At 37.7% G+C, this 14,286-nt stretch overlaps 1 protein-coding gene across 7 annotated transcripts in view; it reads right to left on the bottom strand.

Annotated features, from left to right (window-relative positions):
* The window catches only part of USP34 (ubiquitin specific peptidase 34), a 234,077-nt gene that overhangs the window by 136,071 nt on the left and 83,720 nt on the right, over positions 1-14,286 (bottom strand). For all 7 annotated transcript variants that reach the window (XR_016229347.1, XM_051838286.3, XM_051838300.3 and 4 more), the window contains 5 exons: positions 12,476-12,565; positions 10,841-10,936; positions 6,771-6,853; positions 2,806-2,960; positions 1,359-1,472 (listed from right to left, as the gene is read on the bottom strand). Coding sequence is in view for 6 of the 7 variants with exons in the window: in XM_051838286.3 (XP_051694246.1) it covers positions 1,359-1,472; positions 2,806-2,960; positions 6,771-6,853; positions 10,841-10,936; positions 12,476-12,565 (538 nt within the window). In the remaining variant the exon portion in view is untranslated. The remainder of the gene's footprint in view (positions 1-1,358; positions 1,473-2,805; positions 2,961-6,770; positions 6,854-10,840; positions 10,937-12,475; positions 12,566-14,286) is intronic.

Raw genomic sequence — 14,286 nt, 5'->3', positions numbered from 1 at the left:
TCAACTTAAATGATTCCACAAACCAGTGGGGGGCATTTACCCTAGTGGTGAAGATACCAAATAAGATGTCCACATTCCACATTTGAGTAGCTGGGTTCAATCTCCAGCTCAAGTTCTTGACTCAGTTTCTTGCTAATATTGACCCACACAAGCAGCAGTGGTGGCTCAAGTAATTGGGTTCCTGACACTCACAAGGGAGACCCAGAATGACGTCCCAGCTCCAGGCTTCCAACCTACTCAGCTCCACATGCTCTGGGCATTTAGAGAGTGAACCAGCAGGTGGGAACTAGCTTGCTTTTATTCTGTTTTTATCTCTCAAATACAGTTGAGTTTTTCTAAATAAGAGCATGGCCACACCAAATCGCATAAAAATCAAATTTGTGAAAAATCAACTGTTTTATATGTTTGATTTTGTTATATCGGAACTTCTAAGAGACTAAAAGAATACTCAGAGGACTCTTCTTTATAAATAAAAGGACAAGTAATAGGTTTATATTGAGTACAACTAAGAATATATTTGGGTAATTAAAAAAAAGTTTCGCCAAATTTGCTTTATAGAAGCTTTTGGGAGCTGTCATTGTGTCACAAGACGTTAAGTCACTGCCTGCAATGCCAGCATCCCATATGGACGTTGGTTTCAGTCTTGACTGCTCCACTTCTGATCCAGCTCCCTGCTAGTGTGCCTGGGAAAGCAGAAGAGAATGGACCAAGTCCTAGGTCCCCTGCACCCACACTGCAGACCAGGACCTAGCTCCTGGCTTTAGCTTAGCCCAGCCCAGACATTACAGCCATTTGAGAAGTAAACCAGTAGATCGAAGTCTGATCTCTTGCTCTCCCCTCTTCCCTAGTGTAACTGCCTTTCAAGTAAATAAAAACATCTTAAAAAAAAAACAAAACTTTTAAAAATAAATGTTTTTAAAAACCTAACAAGCTGGGGCCGGCGCTATGGTGCAGTGGGTTAACGCCCTGGCCTAAAGCACCTGCATCCCATATGGGCACCAGTTCGAGACCCAGCTTCTCCTCTTCTAATCCAGCTCTCTGCTATGGCCTGGAAAGGCAGTAGAAGATGGCCCAAGACTTTGGGCCCCTGCATTTGCGTGGGAGACCCGGAGGAGGCTCCTGGCTTCGGATCAGTGCAGCTCCATCGGTTGCAGCCATTTGGGGAGTGAACCATCAAATGGAGGACCTCTCTCTCTCTGCCTCTTCTCTCTCTGTGTAACTAACTCTGACTTTCAAATAAATAAATAAATCTTAAAAAAAAAAAAAAAAAACTAACAAGCTAGGAAATGACGCTTGGTAGATGTTCTGAATACAAAACAGCAAATTCCACAAAATAATCAAATTAAACAAGCCCATACCTCAGAGTTTGAACCACCATCATAGGCACTGGTAGCCAATCGGGCCAAGTTACAAAGATGCTGAAATAGGTTTAAGCCAGTCATGCTAATCGTCTCAGGTTTTAGCTGGGGCATCTTGGAAAAAAAATGTAAATGTTAGTTTAGTGCGATAATTAAGTTAACGATTTTATTTTATTGAAGGTAGCAGATTTAATCTTATGGAAAACACCACAGAAGGAAAAGTGTAAGTTTTAATGAAAATATTTTACATGGGCCGGCGCTTTGGTGTAGCAAGTAAAGCCGCTGCCTGCAGTGCCGGCATCCCATATGGACACCAGTTCGAGACCTGGCTCCTTTATTTCCTATCCAGCTCTCTGCTATGGCCTGGGAAATCAGAAGAAGATGGCCCAAGTCCTTGGGCCCCTGCACCCATGCCGGAGACCCAGAAGAAGCTCCTGGCTCCTGGCTTCGGATCGGGGCAGCTCTGGCCATTGAGGCCAATTGGGGAGTGAAACAATGGATGGAAGACCTCTCTCTTTCTCTCTTTGTGTAATCCTGACTTTCAAATAAATAAATCAATTTTTAAAAATTTATTTTACATTAAAATAATTACTGAAAATTCTTTTAATGCACTGTTGAAATTTGTCTGATACACGTTTCAGCTTTTAAAGTGTACAAACATAATTCAGAGGAAGTAGATATTTTATTATCTATTATATATTTATAATGTACATATCTATGAGATATTCAGCTACATACAGTTTGTTAAAATCAAGGCTTGAAATTTAAGAACCTGAAGTTCTATTTGTAGTTTGGTCTTGAACTAAACCTCCGTCACATACACTCAATTCCACCACAGAGACAATGTGAAAGCTCCTAGAGAGTCTGTATATTCTCAAAATAAAGCATGAAAATCATAAAGCCCATTGCTTTACTTTCACCGACTTTCAAATTTCATCTGTAATAGTTCACCTAGGAAAATTACCATCTGAACTAACTGTGGCCATCTGGTAAAGGGGAACAGTAAGTAGATCACCTTTACTACCCTGAGGACGCTTCCAAAAACACCATTCCAGGGATCCACAAATATGGAGACTGGCTTAAACACGTCCAAAGACTGACTCAAATCACAGCTATTTAACTAAGGAAGAGTCACAGAATATAGCTTTGCATATTTGTAGGTATGGGCACTACCACTGAAAATTGAATAATTATTAATTATTTTATTTAAAAAATAAACAAAAATCCCTTATCTTTAGTGCTGACATTTAAAGTGCAAAACTACAGCAAAATGCAAGTGGCAAAAATATTATGTAAAGACTGCTGAAAACAAGTAGATACGTCTACTTTTTCAAAAAGCTGTAAAAAAAATTAGCAACAAATGAACATAACAGAATCTGCATTAAAGGGAATGCAAAAACAAAAAAAGAAGAAGAAGAAGAAATACAACTGAAAGAAATGTAATTACCTTCTCCAGGAAAAGATGCTTGTAGGTTTCCATTCCCATAGCATGCTGATCTTTACTTCGAACTTGGTTTAAAAACCAGTGGAGTGCATCATCATAACACTCAGAATCTTCTACTAAACAATGCCATAAAATGTCGACTTGCTCTAAACTTAACCCTAGATTAAAATTAAAATTTTACTTTACTAAGCAAAAATCAATTATGTATCTTCTCTTAGGTGTATATGTTTATGCAATCATGGAAATTCATTTATTTATATTAAATATGTATAAAAGACTTATATGTCAAGAATAATTCTTATAGTTTCCTATTTGGGAAACTGATTCCAGTACAAAGTTTTGTCTTAATTCATTACACTAGGAGCACCAATATAGTCAGAAATATAAAGGAGACATCTTACAGTATTTCAGAAAAAACACTGTCTAAAAATTTCACATAATTTATGCTTTCAAAATATATACATACATAACTTACCTGAAAGCATACAACCTGTAAGTAATTCTAAGAGTCATTTGGTCTAAAAACTCATCCTCTCTAAAATTTGAATTCTAGTAAAAATGGTTAGTATAGGTAATTACAAAATTTGAGGAGGCAGTTCTAGGTAGGGTCTGACAGTTATGAACAGAGTGCATACCATGTGAAAAGCTCATTCTCTGTTCAAAAAAGATAAATAATAAGTATTATTTTTAAAAACAATCAAAACTATAGGTAGTTTATAGTAAACTATAGGTAGTTTATAGGTATAGGTCTTCCTAAAACAAATGGAATACAGCAAGACTTAACCAGAAAAAAACAAGATAAAGTCTGCTTGGTACTCGAATGCCCAAGAGTGGCAGAACGAAAAAACGAAGAACAAAAGTGATGGCATTATAGGTCAACACAAGTCTAAGCAAAGAGAAGATAATTCAACCAGTTAGAACAAAAGCATCACAAGGATTTCTATTTTGTATCATAAAGAATTCCAAAGTCTGGGGTGGTATGTCATAATCAAAGAAACAAAGTATGACTGAATCACAAGAAAGTTCTCTCTTTACTCAGAAAAACTGTTGATATTCCAGAATGTTAAAAAAAATCACCTCAGAGAATATTCATATGGTTGTAACAGCAGTCTAAGTTTTATCAGAAAGAAGAAAGTATTCTGACAACGGGGCTGGCGCTGTGATGCAGCAGGTTAAAGATGTAGCCTGCAGCGCCAACATCCCATACAGGTGTCAGTTTGAGTGTCGGCTGCTCTACTTCTGATCCAGCTCCCCCAGTGGAAGATGGCCAGAGCACATGGGTTCCTGCACCTGCATGGGAGACCTGGAGGAAGCTCCTGGCTCCTGGTTTCGGATCAGCTCAGCTCTGCCCGTTGCAGACGTTTGGGGAGCAAACCTGTGGATGGAAGACCTCTCTCTCTCTCTTTCTCTCTGTGTGTGTGTGTGTGTCTTTAAAATAAATAAAATGAATCTTTAAAAAAAAAAAAAAGTATTCTGACAGTTTCTCAGAGACACAGCTAACCTATAGATTATCAGTACCACAAACTTGTACCCCTAACAGACAACATGAATAAATTACAACCACCCACCAGTCTATAACTTAAACATATTAAGAAACTAAGAAGAGGAGCTGGTATTGTGGCACAGCAGGTTAAGCTGCCATGTGCTACACTGGCATCCCATAAAGGTTCCAGTTCGAATCACAGCTGCTCCACTTACGTTCCAGCTCTTTGCTTATGGCCTGGGAAAGCAGCAGAGGATGGCCCAAGTGCTGGGGTCTTTGCACCCACACGGGAGACCTGGAATAAGCTCCTGGCTCCTGCTCCGCCCAGCCTAGGCAGTTGCAGCCATCTAAGAATTAAACCAGCACATGGAAGAGCGCTCTCTCTGTAGCTCTTTCAAATAAATGAATAATCTTTTAAAAAGACAAAAAAAAAAAAAAAAAAAAAAAAAGAAAAGAAACTAAGAGGAGACAGATAAATGAAGAAAATAGAAGAGAATGCAGAAAAACTATCAAAGTTAAATATAGTAACTATATAACAACATAGTAGTGTCTTCATAATGGGATGATTCAAAACGTAACATACATTGTCACTGTCCTCAAGTTTTAAAAGACTAGAGTTATTAGTGTACTGAAAATCAGTATTGACATACTGGATACAATTATATATAAATTCAGAATAATCATGTTATACACAACAAGAACTGTGTCAAAAAGAGACAAACTTTGATGTGGAAGAACCGAAGTTTTTTTATTTGATTATATCTGGAGAGTAAATATTATAGACGTATACACAAAAAATCCACACTATGTAAAATAAAAAACATCAAATTTAACAATTTTATGAAATTATGCTGACAATGCTGGCTTTAGTTTGACTTCTTGTGTAAGACTGTTTTTCCTTTTACTTTCTGTTATACATTTCTTTTGTTGTTTCAGTCATAATGGGTACAATAAATGATGAAACAGACATTTCCTATCACGTTGGTATCACATTAGTGGCATTCGTTACAAACAGTATGAACATGACAAAGAAACACATGCTGTATCTCAAGCCTAGATACAGTCTTCAAGGAGCAATGACAACCTCTTTCAGGCTAGCAAACAACTGTCAGTCTGACTATATACATCAACCATAGCAAGACAGAAAGTCCTTCTAATAAACAAGGCTTATTTGACATAGATTCGCAAGAATGCTGAGAGTGAAGGACAATACAAACAATACAGCAAGAGAAAAGGAGCATCAGGCAAGAGAAACTGAACGTCCTCTTCCCTTGTGAAAATACATAGCATATGGATTTGGACATGGTCAACACTCTTGATTATACCTGAAAAATCACTGCTTTTTTTTTTTTTTAAAGTCTATCTATTAAGGAATCAGAATTTAAAATTAATTTAAATGAAATCCAAGCCCATAAATGCTTTTACAGCCTAAAAACCTAGTTAATTTTGAAGAGACAATTACCCCTGACAAAAGTTATAGCAAGAGTTCATAACAAAGTATATTAAGATGCAGTCAGAGTGAATATTTGGCAAACTGGTTTTGAGTCCTAGCTCTACTTCCAATTCCAGCTTCCAGCTAATGCATACCCTGTGCGGTAGCAGATTGCTTAAGAATTTGTGTCCCAGCCACCCATGTAGGAGACTAAGATTGAGTTCCAGGCCCATGGCTTCAGTCTGGCCAAGTACTAGCTGTTGAGGAAACATGGGGAATGAACTAGTAGATGAAAGATCTGTCTGTCTGCCTTTCAAATAAAAACAAAACAAAAATCGTCAGGGAACTGGCATTTCGGTACAGTGAGTAAAGCTGCCATCTGTGATACCAGCACACGATATGGGCACTGGTTCGAGTCCTAGATACTTCACTTCTGATCTAGCTCCCTGCTAATGGCCTAGGAAAGCAGCAGAGGATGGCCCAAGTGGTTGGGCCCCTGCACCAATGTGGGAGACTTCTAATAAGCTCCTGGCTTCAGTGTGGTCCAGCTCTACCTGCTGTGGCCATTTGGGCAATGAACCAGTGGAAGAGCTCTTGCTCTGTAAACTAGGACATTCAAATAAATAAATCGTAAATTAAAAAGAGCCACCATTTTCAAAGATTGAAGCAAAAAGGGTACATATCAGGCTCATATTCATATTACCATTCATATTAAGAAAACAGTCAGTGTTTGGGAGTTTAAGAAACAGTCATAAAACACAGAAAATATTCTTAATATTAGACTTACAATCGTTAAGACTTGTAAGAAAACACCAATGGTGATATGCTTAATAAATGATCCAACACTTGAGAATATCTATTATAAGAGATCTTGCAAAAACAAATCTAAAATGTAAACAGACATCTGAACTGTTTTTAATAAACTGTCTAAATATTTACATAATTTATAAATGTACTTAGAGTAATCACTTCAGACACCTAAAAGGACAAGTTAAACTATAATCTTCCAAGGTCAAAACAAATTTTAATATATATGCATTAAAAAAAACTTACTGAAATGATCAGGTGATCCTAGAGTTGAAAATACACAAGTCAAGAACTGGAGTCGAACTTGAACTTCAGCACTATGACTATACCTATAATTAAAAAAATCACTAAAATTATTAAAAGATTCTATTTAAAAAATTATTTTTCAAGGTTTAATGGTACTGAAAACATAAACCAAAGTAGAAACCCATTTTAATAATTCAGAATTACTTAATAACTTTAGTTACAGAAAAAATTGTGCATGTAAGCTAAGCCTTCAATTTAAAATTTATGCTATTTGATGAATTATAAAATCTCCAAACTATAGAGTTCACCTTCAAATTAGATGAGGAAGTAAATAAAACATTATTCATACAAATGTCATTTTAAAATTATATAAATAATTTTAGAAGTAGAAAAACACATCCCTAAAAAATTACATTTCTTATCACTGACCCTATACTAACACAATATTCCTTAAGCAAGAAACATTAATATTCTACTTCCATAAATTTAATCCATAAATGTAGCTTCTATAAAAATGATGCTTTGGTGGTTATTTCAAATCTAAATAATTACATTTCTATATACACAGTCACAAGGAAAACCCATTAGTGGATGAGTTCACATGGTTTTGGAAGAACTCAGTTTATAGGCATTTGCAAAGTAATGGCACTTTATTGAACGGCATTTTATTAAAGTAAAAGTCTACTGGACAGGGAGGAAGCACCCGGCTCCTGGCTTCGGATTGGCACAGCGCTGGCCGTGGCAGCCATTAGGGGAGTGAACCATTGGAAGGAAGACCTTTCTCTCTGTCTCTCTGTCTCTGTCTATAACTCTACCTGTCAAAAAAAAAAAAAAAAGTCTATTGGAGAGGCCAGTGCCGTGGCTCACTTGGCTAATCCTCTACTTGCGGCGCCGGCACCCCAGGTTCTAATCCCGATTGGGATGCCAGATTCTGTTCCGGTTGCTCCTCTTCCAGTCCAGCTCTCCGCTGTGGCCTGGGAAGGCAGTGGAGGATGGCCGAAGTGCTTGGGCCCTGCACCTGCATAGGAGACCAGGAGGAAGAACCTAGCTCCTGGCTTCAGACCGGCCGTAGCGGCCATTTTGGAGGTGAACCAATGGAAGGAAGACCTTTCTCTCAGTCTCTCTAACTCTGCCTGTCAAACAAACAAACAAACAAAAAAGAAAAGTCTATTGGAGAAGAAGGATAGGTGATAGGTGAGAAGAGGCAGACAAAGGCCAGACTGTGGCCAGCCCATAAGGCCAAATGACGGGTTAGGCATTATAGATGGAACAGAAGTTACTGAAAGGGTGAGGTCTGTATTTTAAGATTCCTATAACAACATAGCGAACTGCATACTAAACAGTTTCTGTGATATCATAGTCTTCTAGTTCAGTTCCCCTGGCACCTGCACACTCCATCACTGAAACTGCAACAAGTTCCTAACTCCATGTTATAAATCAAAAAACAATAAATGTGAATGAATTTTTCAAACTTCTTTGCCAAACTAAGCCCTAATCAATATTAGAGAGTCAAAGAGCCTCTTAATTCATCTTATAATCTTCTGGTAAACACAGAATTTCAAAAAGCTTCCCCAATGGGGCTGGCCATTATGGGGTAGCAGGTTATGCCTCCGCTTGTGACACTGGCATCTGATACGGGTGCCAGTTCATGCCCAGCTGTTCTACTTCCAATCCAGCTCCCTGCAAATGGCCTGAGAAAAACAGAAGATGGTACAACTGTTTTGGTCCCTGCCACCTATGTGGGAGACCTGAAACAAGTTCCTGGCTCTTGGCTTAGACCTGGCCCAGTCTTGGCCTTTGTAACCATCTAGAGAGTGAACAATCAGATGGCAGATCTGTCTCCTCTTCTCTCTCTGTAACTCTTTCAAAATAAGTGCCTTTTCTTTTTTTAAGATTTTATTTATCTGAGAGGTAGAGTTAGAGACAGTGAGAGGGAAAGACAGAGAGAAAAGTCTTGCATCTGCTGGTTCACTCCCCAGATGGCCAGGAAACAAGACAAAAACAGTCTCCCCATGGACATGAAACTTCAGTGACAGATACCTTTAAAAAACAAAAGAAATTTACAACATTCTCTTCTAGCTTCAGGGCTGACAAAGGCAGGGTTTTCCTCTAATGGTCACAGGATTCAAGAAATACAAAATCGGGGCCAGTGTTATGGTGCAGCGGGTTAAGCCAACACCTGCCAGCTTCCCATGAGGGCCAGCTCGCTTCCCTGACACTCCACTTCTAATCTAACTCCCTACTAATGCTCCTGGGGAGACAGCAGATGTCTCAAGTACTTGGGCCCCTGCCACCCATGTGGAAGATCAGGATGCAGTTCTGGGCTCCTGGCTTCAGCCTGCCATATCCTGGCCATCTGAGGAGTGAACCAGCACATGGAAGATCTCTTTCTCCTTTCCTCACTGTAACTTCGCCTTTCAATTAAGTTTTAGACATTTTTAAAAATACCACCTAATGTGCCTTTTAAGAAAAGAAGTATTGGGGCTGGCACTGTAGAACAGTAGGTAAAGCTGCTACCTGCGATACTGGCATTCCTTATGTGCACCAATTCACATCCTGGTTGCCTCATTTTCAATCCTGCTTCCTACTAAATGGTCCTGGGAAAAGAAGATGGCTCAAGTGTTTAGGGCACTGCTACCCACATGAGAGACCCAGATGAAGCTCCTGGCTTCATCCTGACCCAGCCCAGCTGTGGGTGTGGTGGCCATCTGAGGAGTACACCAGCAGATGGAAGATCTGTTTCTCCTTTTCTCTCTGTAATTCTTTCAAATAAATAATAAAATCTTTTAAAAAAATGAAGTATTATCTTTCATGTCATAACCCTATTTTTTCCTGGGCGAAAATCTCAGAACTTTCCTACTATAACCCCCAGTGAGGGGAAAAAAAGTGCCTGTGAGGTATGAACCCTGTATGTGTTAACAAAGAGTTTCAGTGAATGTTACAACTGTCTTACAGGCAGCACAAAGAAGTTACAATCAACAGTCCAGACACTATTCATCTGTGCTAAGATTTTATTTTCCTAAAATGCCATCTAACAAAGCAGACTAGAAGGTGGGAAGGATACTCTGGCATATCTTAGGAAAATTCAAAACTCATTTTCAAGGAGCACCTCTTTCTCACAGCAGAAACCCGCTTCTCCGAGCATCCTCTACTGGTTCCCCTAAGAAAGTGATTAATTTCCCTGTATTCAGTGCAATGAGAAGTCTTAGGCCTATATTCATCACTGAGAACCTGACATTGGATTTTCCTTCAGTACAATGATTTATTCCTTCAGTACATGATTTATCGATGTATACTGCTCCTCTCCTAAGTCAATTCTATCTGCCCTTCAAGTGTACAGGCTTGTGGCAATGGTGGAAGTTCTTTTATAAACTGGTGTTTATTTGTCTACATACAGATAATTTGAATTCCCTTCTTTTTTTGGACAGGCAGAGTGGACAGTGAGAGAGAGAGAGACAGAGAGAAAGGTTTTCATTTTGCCGTTGGTTCACCTTCCAATGGCTGCTGCGGCCGGCACTGTGCTGATCCGAAGGCAGGAGCCAGGTGCTTCTCCTGGTCTCCCATGCGGGTGCAGGACCCAAGCACTTGGGTCATCCTCCACTGCACTCCTGGGACACAGCAGAGAGTTGGACTGGAAGAGGAGCAACTGGGACAGAATCCGGCGCCCGACCAGGACTAGAACCCTGTGTGCCGGTGCCGCAGAAAATTCTACAAAAGTTGAATTTTGATTCTTAAAAAGAGTACCTTTCAATAAATGTCAACAGTTGAGGCACTACGAACTTCTGATTCATAAAAACACCCACATTAAATGCATCTCAGAAGTGAAGGTAAACCAATGGAAAAATGCAACATGAACTTTTGTTGCATGAATTCTGGTAAAAATTACAAAAGCAACCTCAGCAAAGTCTTTCAGTCAAAAAAAAAAAAAAAAAAACAACTGCTAGCCTTCTATTACAATTTTATACAATAAAACTTTGTTAACTTATTATATAAAACAGAAGTGGGAACACTGAAAAATTATCATTTAGAAAAAAGCAATCCACAAACTATTTAACCTGAGAGGTACTTACAGTGCATGTTTTTGTCTTCCTTCTCTTACAGTTTGAATGTAGTAAACCAAATTATCAAAAAAAAGCTTCATCATGTTCAGTTCTTTTTCTGCCCACCTGGCCCAATGATAAAAAAAATTATTTTAAATGGGGCAAGAAAATATATTCACTCTAGGACAGAAAAAAATTTTAAACAAATCTTAAAAAGTAAAAGCTCTAAATTATCAAAAATTTATGTTTTACTTATATTTGAATGATAGATACAAAGCACTTTTCCTTAATTTCTATGAATTTAAAGTATGCTGTGTTTTTATGTCAAAAGACTGAATATCTGGGACTGGGATGAAATGCCTGATAGAGTGATATTGTAAATGATTAACATAATTATATTAAAAATTATTTAGCATTTCATGTAAGGATAAACTATGTACATGCTTTGGATATTATTCTGCAGAACTCAGCAGTCTGATACAAAGGGACTTCAAAAACGTTTGTGGAAAAAGGGAATACAGAGGTAAGTTCATTTTGGTACAAAAACTCTGAAGTCCATAGTAATTTTTTTTGTAAAACTCATTTTCCATTAACTTTATTAATATATGTCTCATATAGAAGGCATGTGATAATAAATCATTGAATAAATCTTTCCTGTAATTGTTAATAATTTGCTTTTAACAATTTTTTAAATAAAATAAAGACCCAGATATTAAATTCCAAAATAATCTGGAAAACAATAAAGAAAGAAGTAATGATAAATATATTTAAAGATCTCAGGGTTCACAACTTCCCTAAATAACATAATGTATCTCACATAACACCTATTAGCACCATAACTGCTAAAATGTACAGAAAAAGAAAGAGCAAAATTCCAAAAAATTCTACAAGTTACATCATGTCTTGTTATACCGTGTATTTAAGACAAGTTACTCTGGCTTTACACTCAATGAAATGGTACAAGAAAATACTCAGTAAGATGTGAGTTTGAAACTGGTTCTAATACACATGGCTGCATATCTTTGGTCAAGTAACCTGACCTCTTAAAGTCAGCAAGCTGGTATCTTGAAAAATTATTAAGAAAAGTATCAAATGTTAAAATACGGATCATTAGCATGTACTCATTAGAGAGTATGTACCAAATGTTGAGTGCTGCTACAAATAATAGATCCATCATAAATGAGGCTTTTGTTATTACTGATGTCAACTAACCTCCAGAGCTCAGGGCTCTTTCACATCAAAGTATAACCAAAAAGAATTCTTTTAATGTTCATTAATCTTAAGTTCTCTGTAAATGTAAAGGAGTAATAATAAAGTGTCAAGATTATCCCTAATGAAGTGTTATATCTAGAACCAGTCTCTAGTAATGAGAAAAAAGATTCAAGAGTGTTTATTTTTTCTTCTGTAGTCCTCTGCTATGGCCATTTAAAATCATCTTCCTAAAAGTAGAGCATTAATTGCTATGGTATAAGACTCATACCACAAAGAATACAAAAGTCAAGTTTTTCTATAGGGGAAAGCGGCAGAGAAATCTAAGAAAACATTTAAACCACATGAAAGTCCTATTTCCTAAGTCAGAAAACACTGTTTAACTTATTTAAATCCTTAGTTAATAACCTAATTTGAAAAAATAAGCTTCAATATACATTTCATTTGTCTACTTACATTGTAATCCAATGTGTATCATAACTGCTCCCAAACTGCTGAAAAGTACCAAATAGTTTTGGAAGAAGACGAAGTGAAATTACTACTGATCTGAAACAACAAAAACAGGTATTTACAGAATAACTTTAACTACTATGAATGATTTTATATTTTATAGAAATTCAGCTGTTTGAAATTCTTGAATGTAAAAGGATTTAATAAATCTTACATATGAACATATTCCTTCCACAAACATTAAAATTTTTTTGCCCTTAAAGCGTAAGTTCACCTTATACATTCTGTCTCAAGAACCTAAGTTTTAAAACTTTGAGACTTGAAAATGAAAAATTAAAGATTGTGTTTCATGAAAGTATTTTTTAACAAGTTATCACTATTGCCTTTTTACAACTATTATCCAATGTGATCTGCATTCAAATTGACAATCACTGCCTTATGAGTCATGATAATAATGAAAACATACCACATACTCAAGTATGAAGGAATAGGAAAGAAAGAAAATCACTTTAAACTCCTGTGGTAGGTCTGAGTGTGCCTAACCTTTTAAAGGACCAGATGTGGGTAAGATATGGACACAAAAATCAGAGAAGTAGGAAATGACAGGCTACATAAGCCTTAAAAGAAGCAAGCCAGGAGCCAGCACTGGTGGAACAGAGAGTAAAGCCACTGCCTGCAACATCGGCATCTCATATGGCTGTGGGTTTCTGTTCTAACCCAGGTCCCTGATAGTAAATGGGAAAAGCAGCAGAAGATAGGCTCGCATTGGGCCTCCTGTCAGCCATGTGGGAGTCCTGCATGAAGATCCTGGCACCTAGCTTCAGCATGGTTCAGGGCTAGAAGTTGCAGCCGACTGGGGAGTGAATGACTGGATGGAAAAATATCTCTGCCTTTCCCTCTTTCAAAATTAATCAATCGATCTTAAAAAATAAATAAAGGCAGCAAGACAAATTCTAATAAGAAAATGATTTTTCTCTTTTTTTCCCTATTAAGCTTAGGAACCAATATTGCCTAATCAAGTTTTTCCTTTTTCTTTATAATTGGAGAGGCAGAGGATCAGACAGAAACACACACACAAAGAGCAAACTTCCATCCACTGACTCACTCCCAGACACTGACAACAGTCAGGACTGGTTGGCCCAAAGTCAGGAACCCCATCATTTGAGCCTTCAATGTTGCCTCTCGATGTGCATTAGCAGGAAGATAAAATCTGGAGCCAGAGCCAGAACTGAAACTCAGGTATTTTGAAGTGGGACAAGACATAGCAATCTTAACCGCTAGGCTAAATGCCTTATCAGAAAGAATTTATTATAAAGAGAAAAGTTGGTACCCTACCTACAATTATAGTTCTGTAAGTACCAGGGAATGAAACAGAGTTGCAATTACTATTTGACTTTCTTCAGATTGCCTCAATTGTCAACAGAGAGGATAACTGCCTACAGCTTTACCTTAAGTAGAGCTTTTTTTCATCTACCACTACAGTGTGCTCCACCAGAACAAAAACTCTGTCTTATTCATTTAAAATCCAGTACATGTATTTGCTTTTAAAATAAAGCAAAGAAATTAATGCAAAATTTTCAAGGAAGGGGAAGAACAAAATTGTAAAGCACTACTTAAAGGTTATTAAGGATGAGAAGAGAGGCTGACGCTATGGCGTAGCAGGTGAAGCCACTGCCTGCAGTATCGGTATCCTATATGAGCACCAGGAGTCCTGGCTGGTCCACTTCTGATCCAGCTCCCTGCTAATGTGCCTTGGAAGGCATCAGAAGATGGCTCAGGACCTCTGCTCCAAGCAACTGGACCCAGAAGAAGCTCCT

Source organism: Oryctolagus cuniculus, chromosome 2 (assembly GCF_051225735.1).
Source record: "Oryctolagus cuniculus isolate XC-2025 breed Fujian yellow rabbit chromosome 2, ASM5122573v1, whole genome shotgun sequence".
NCBI lineage: Eukaryota > Metazoa > Chordata > Mammalia > Lagomorpha > Leporidae > Oryctolagus > Oryctolagus cuniculus.
This window is presented reverse-complemented; position numbering and strand designations above follow the sequence as displayed.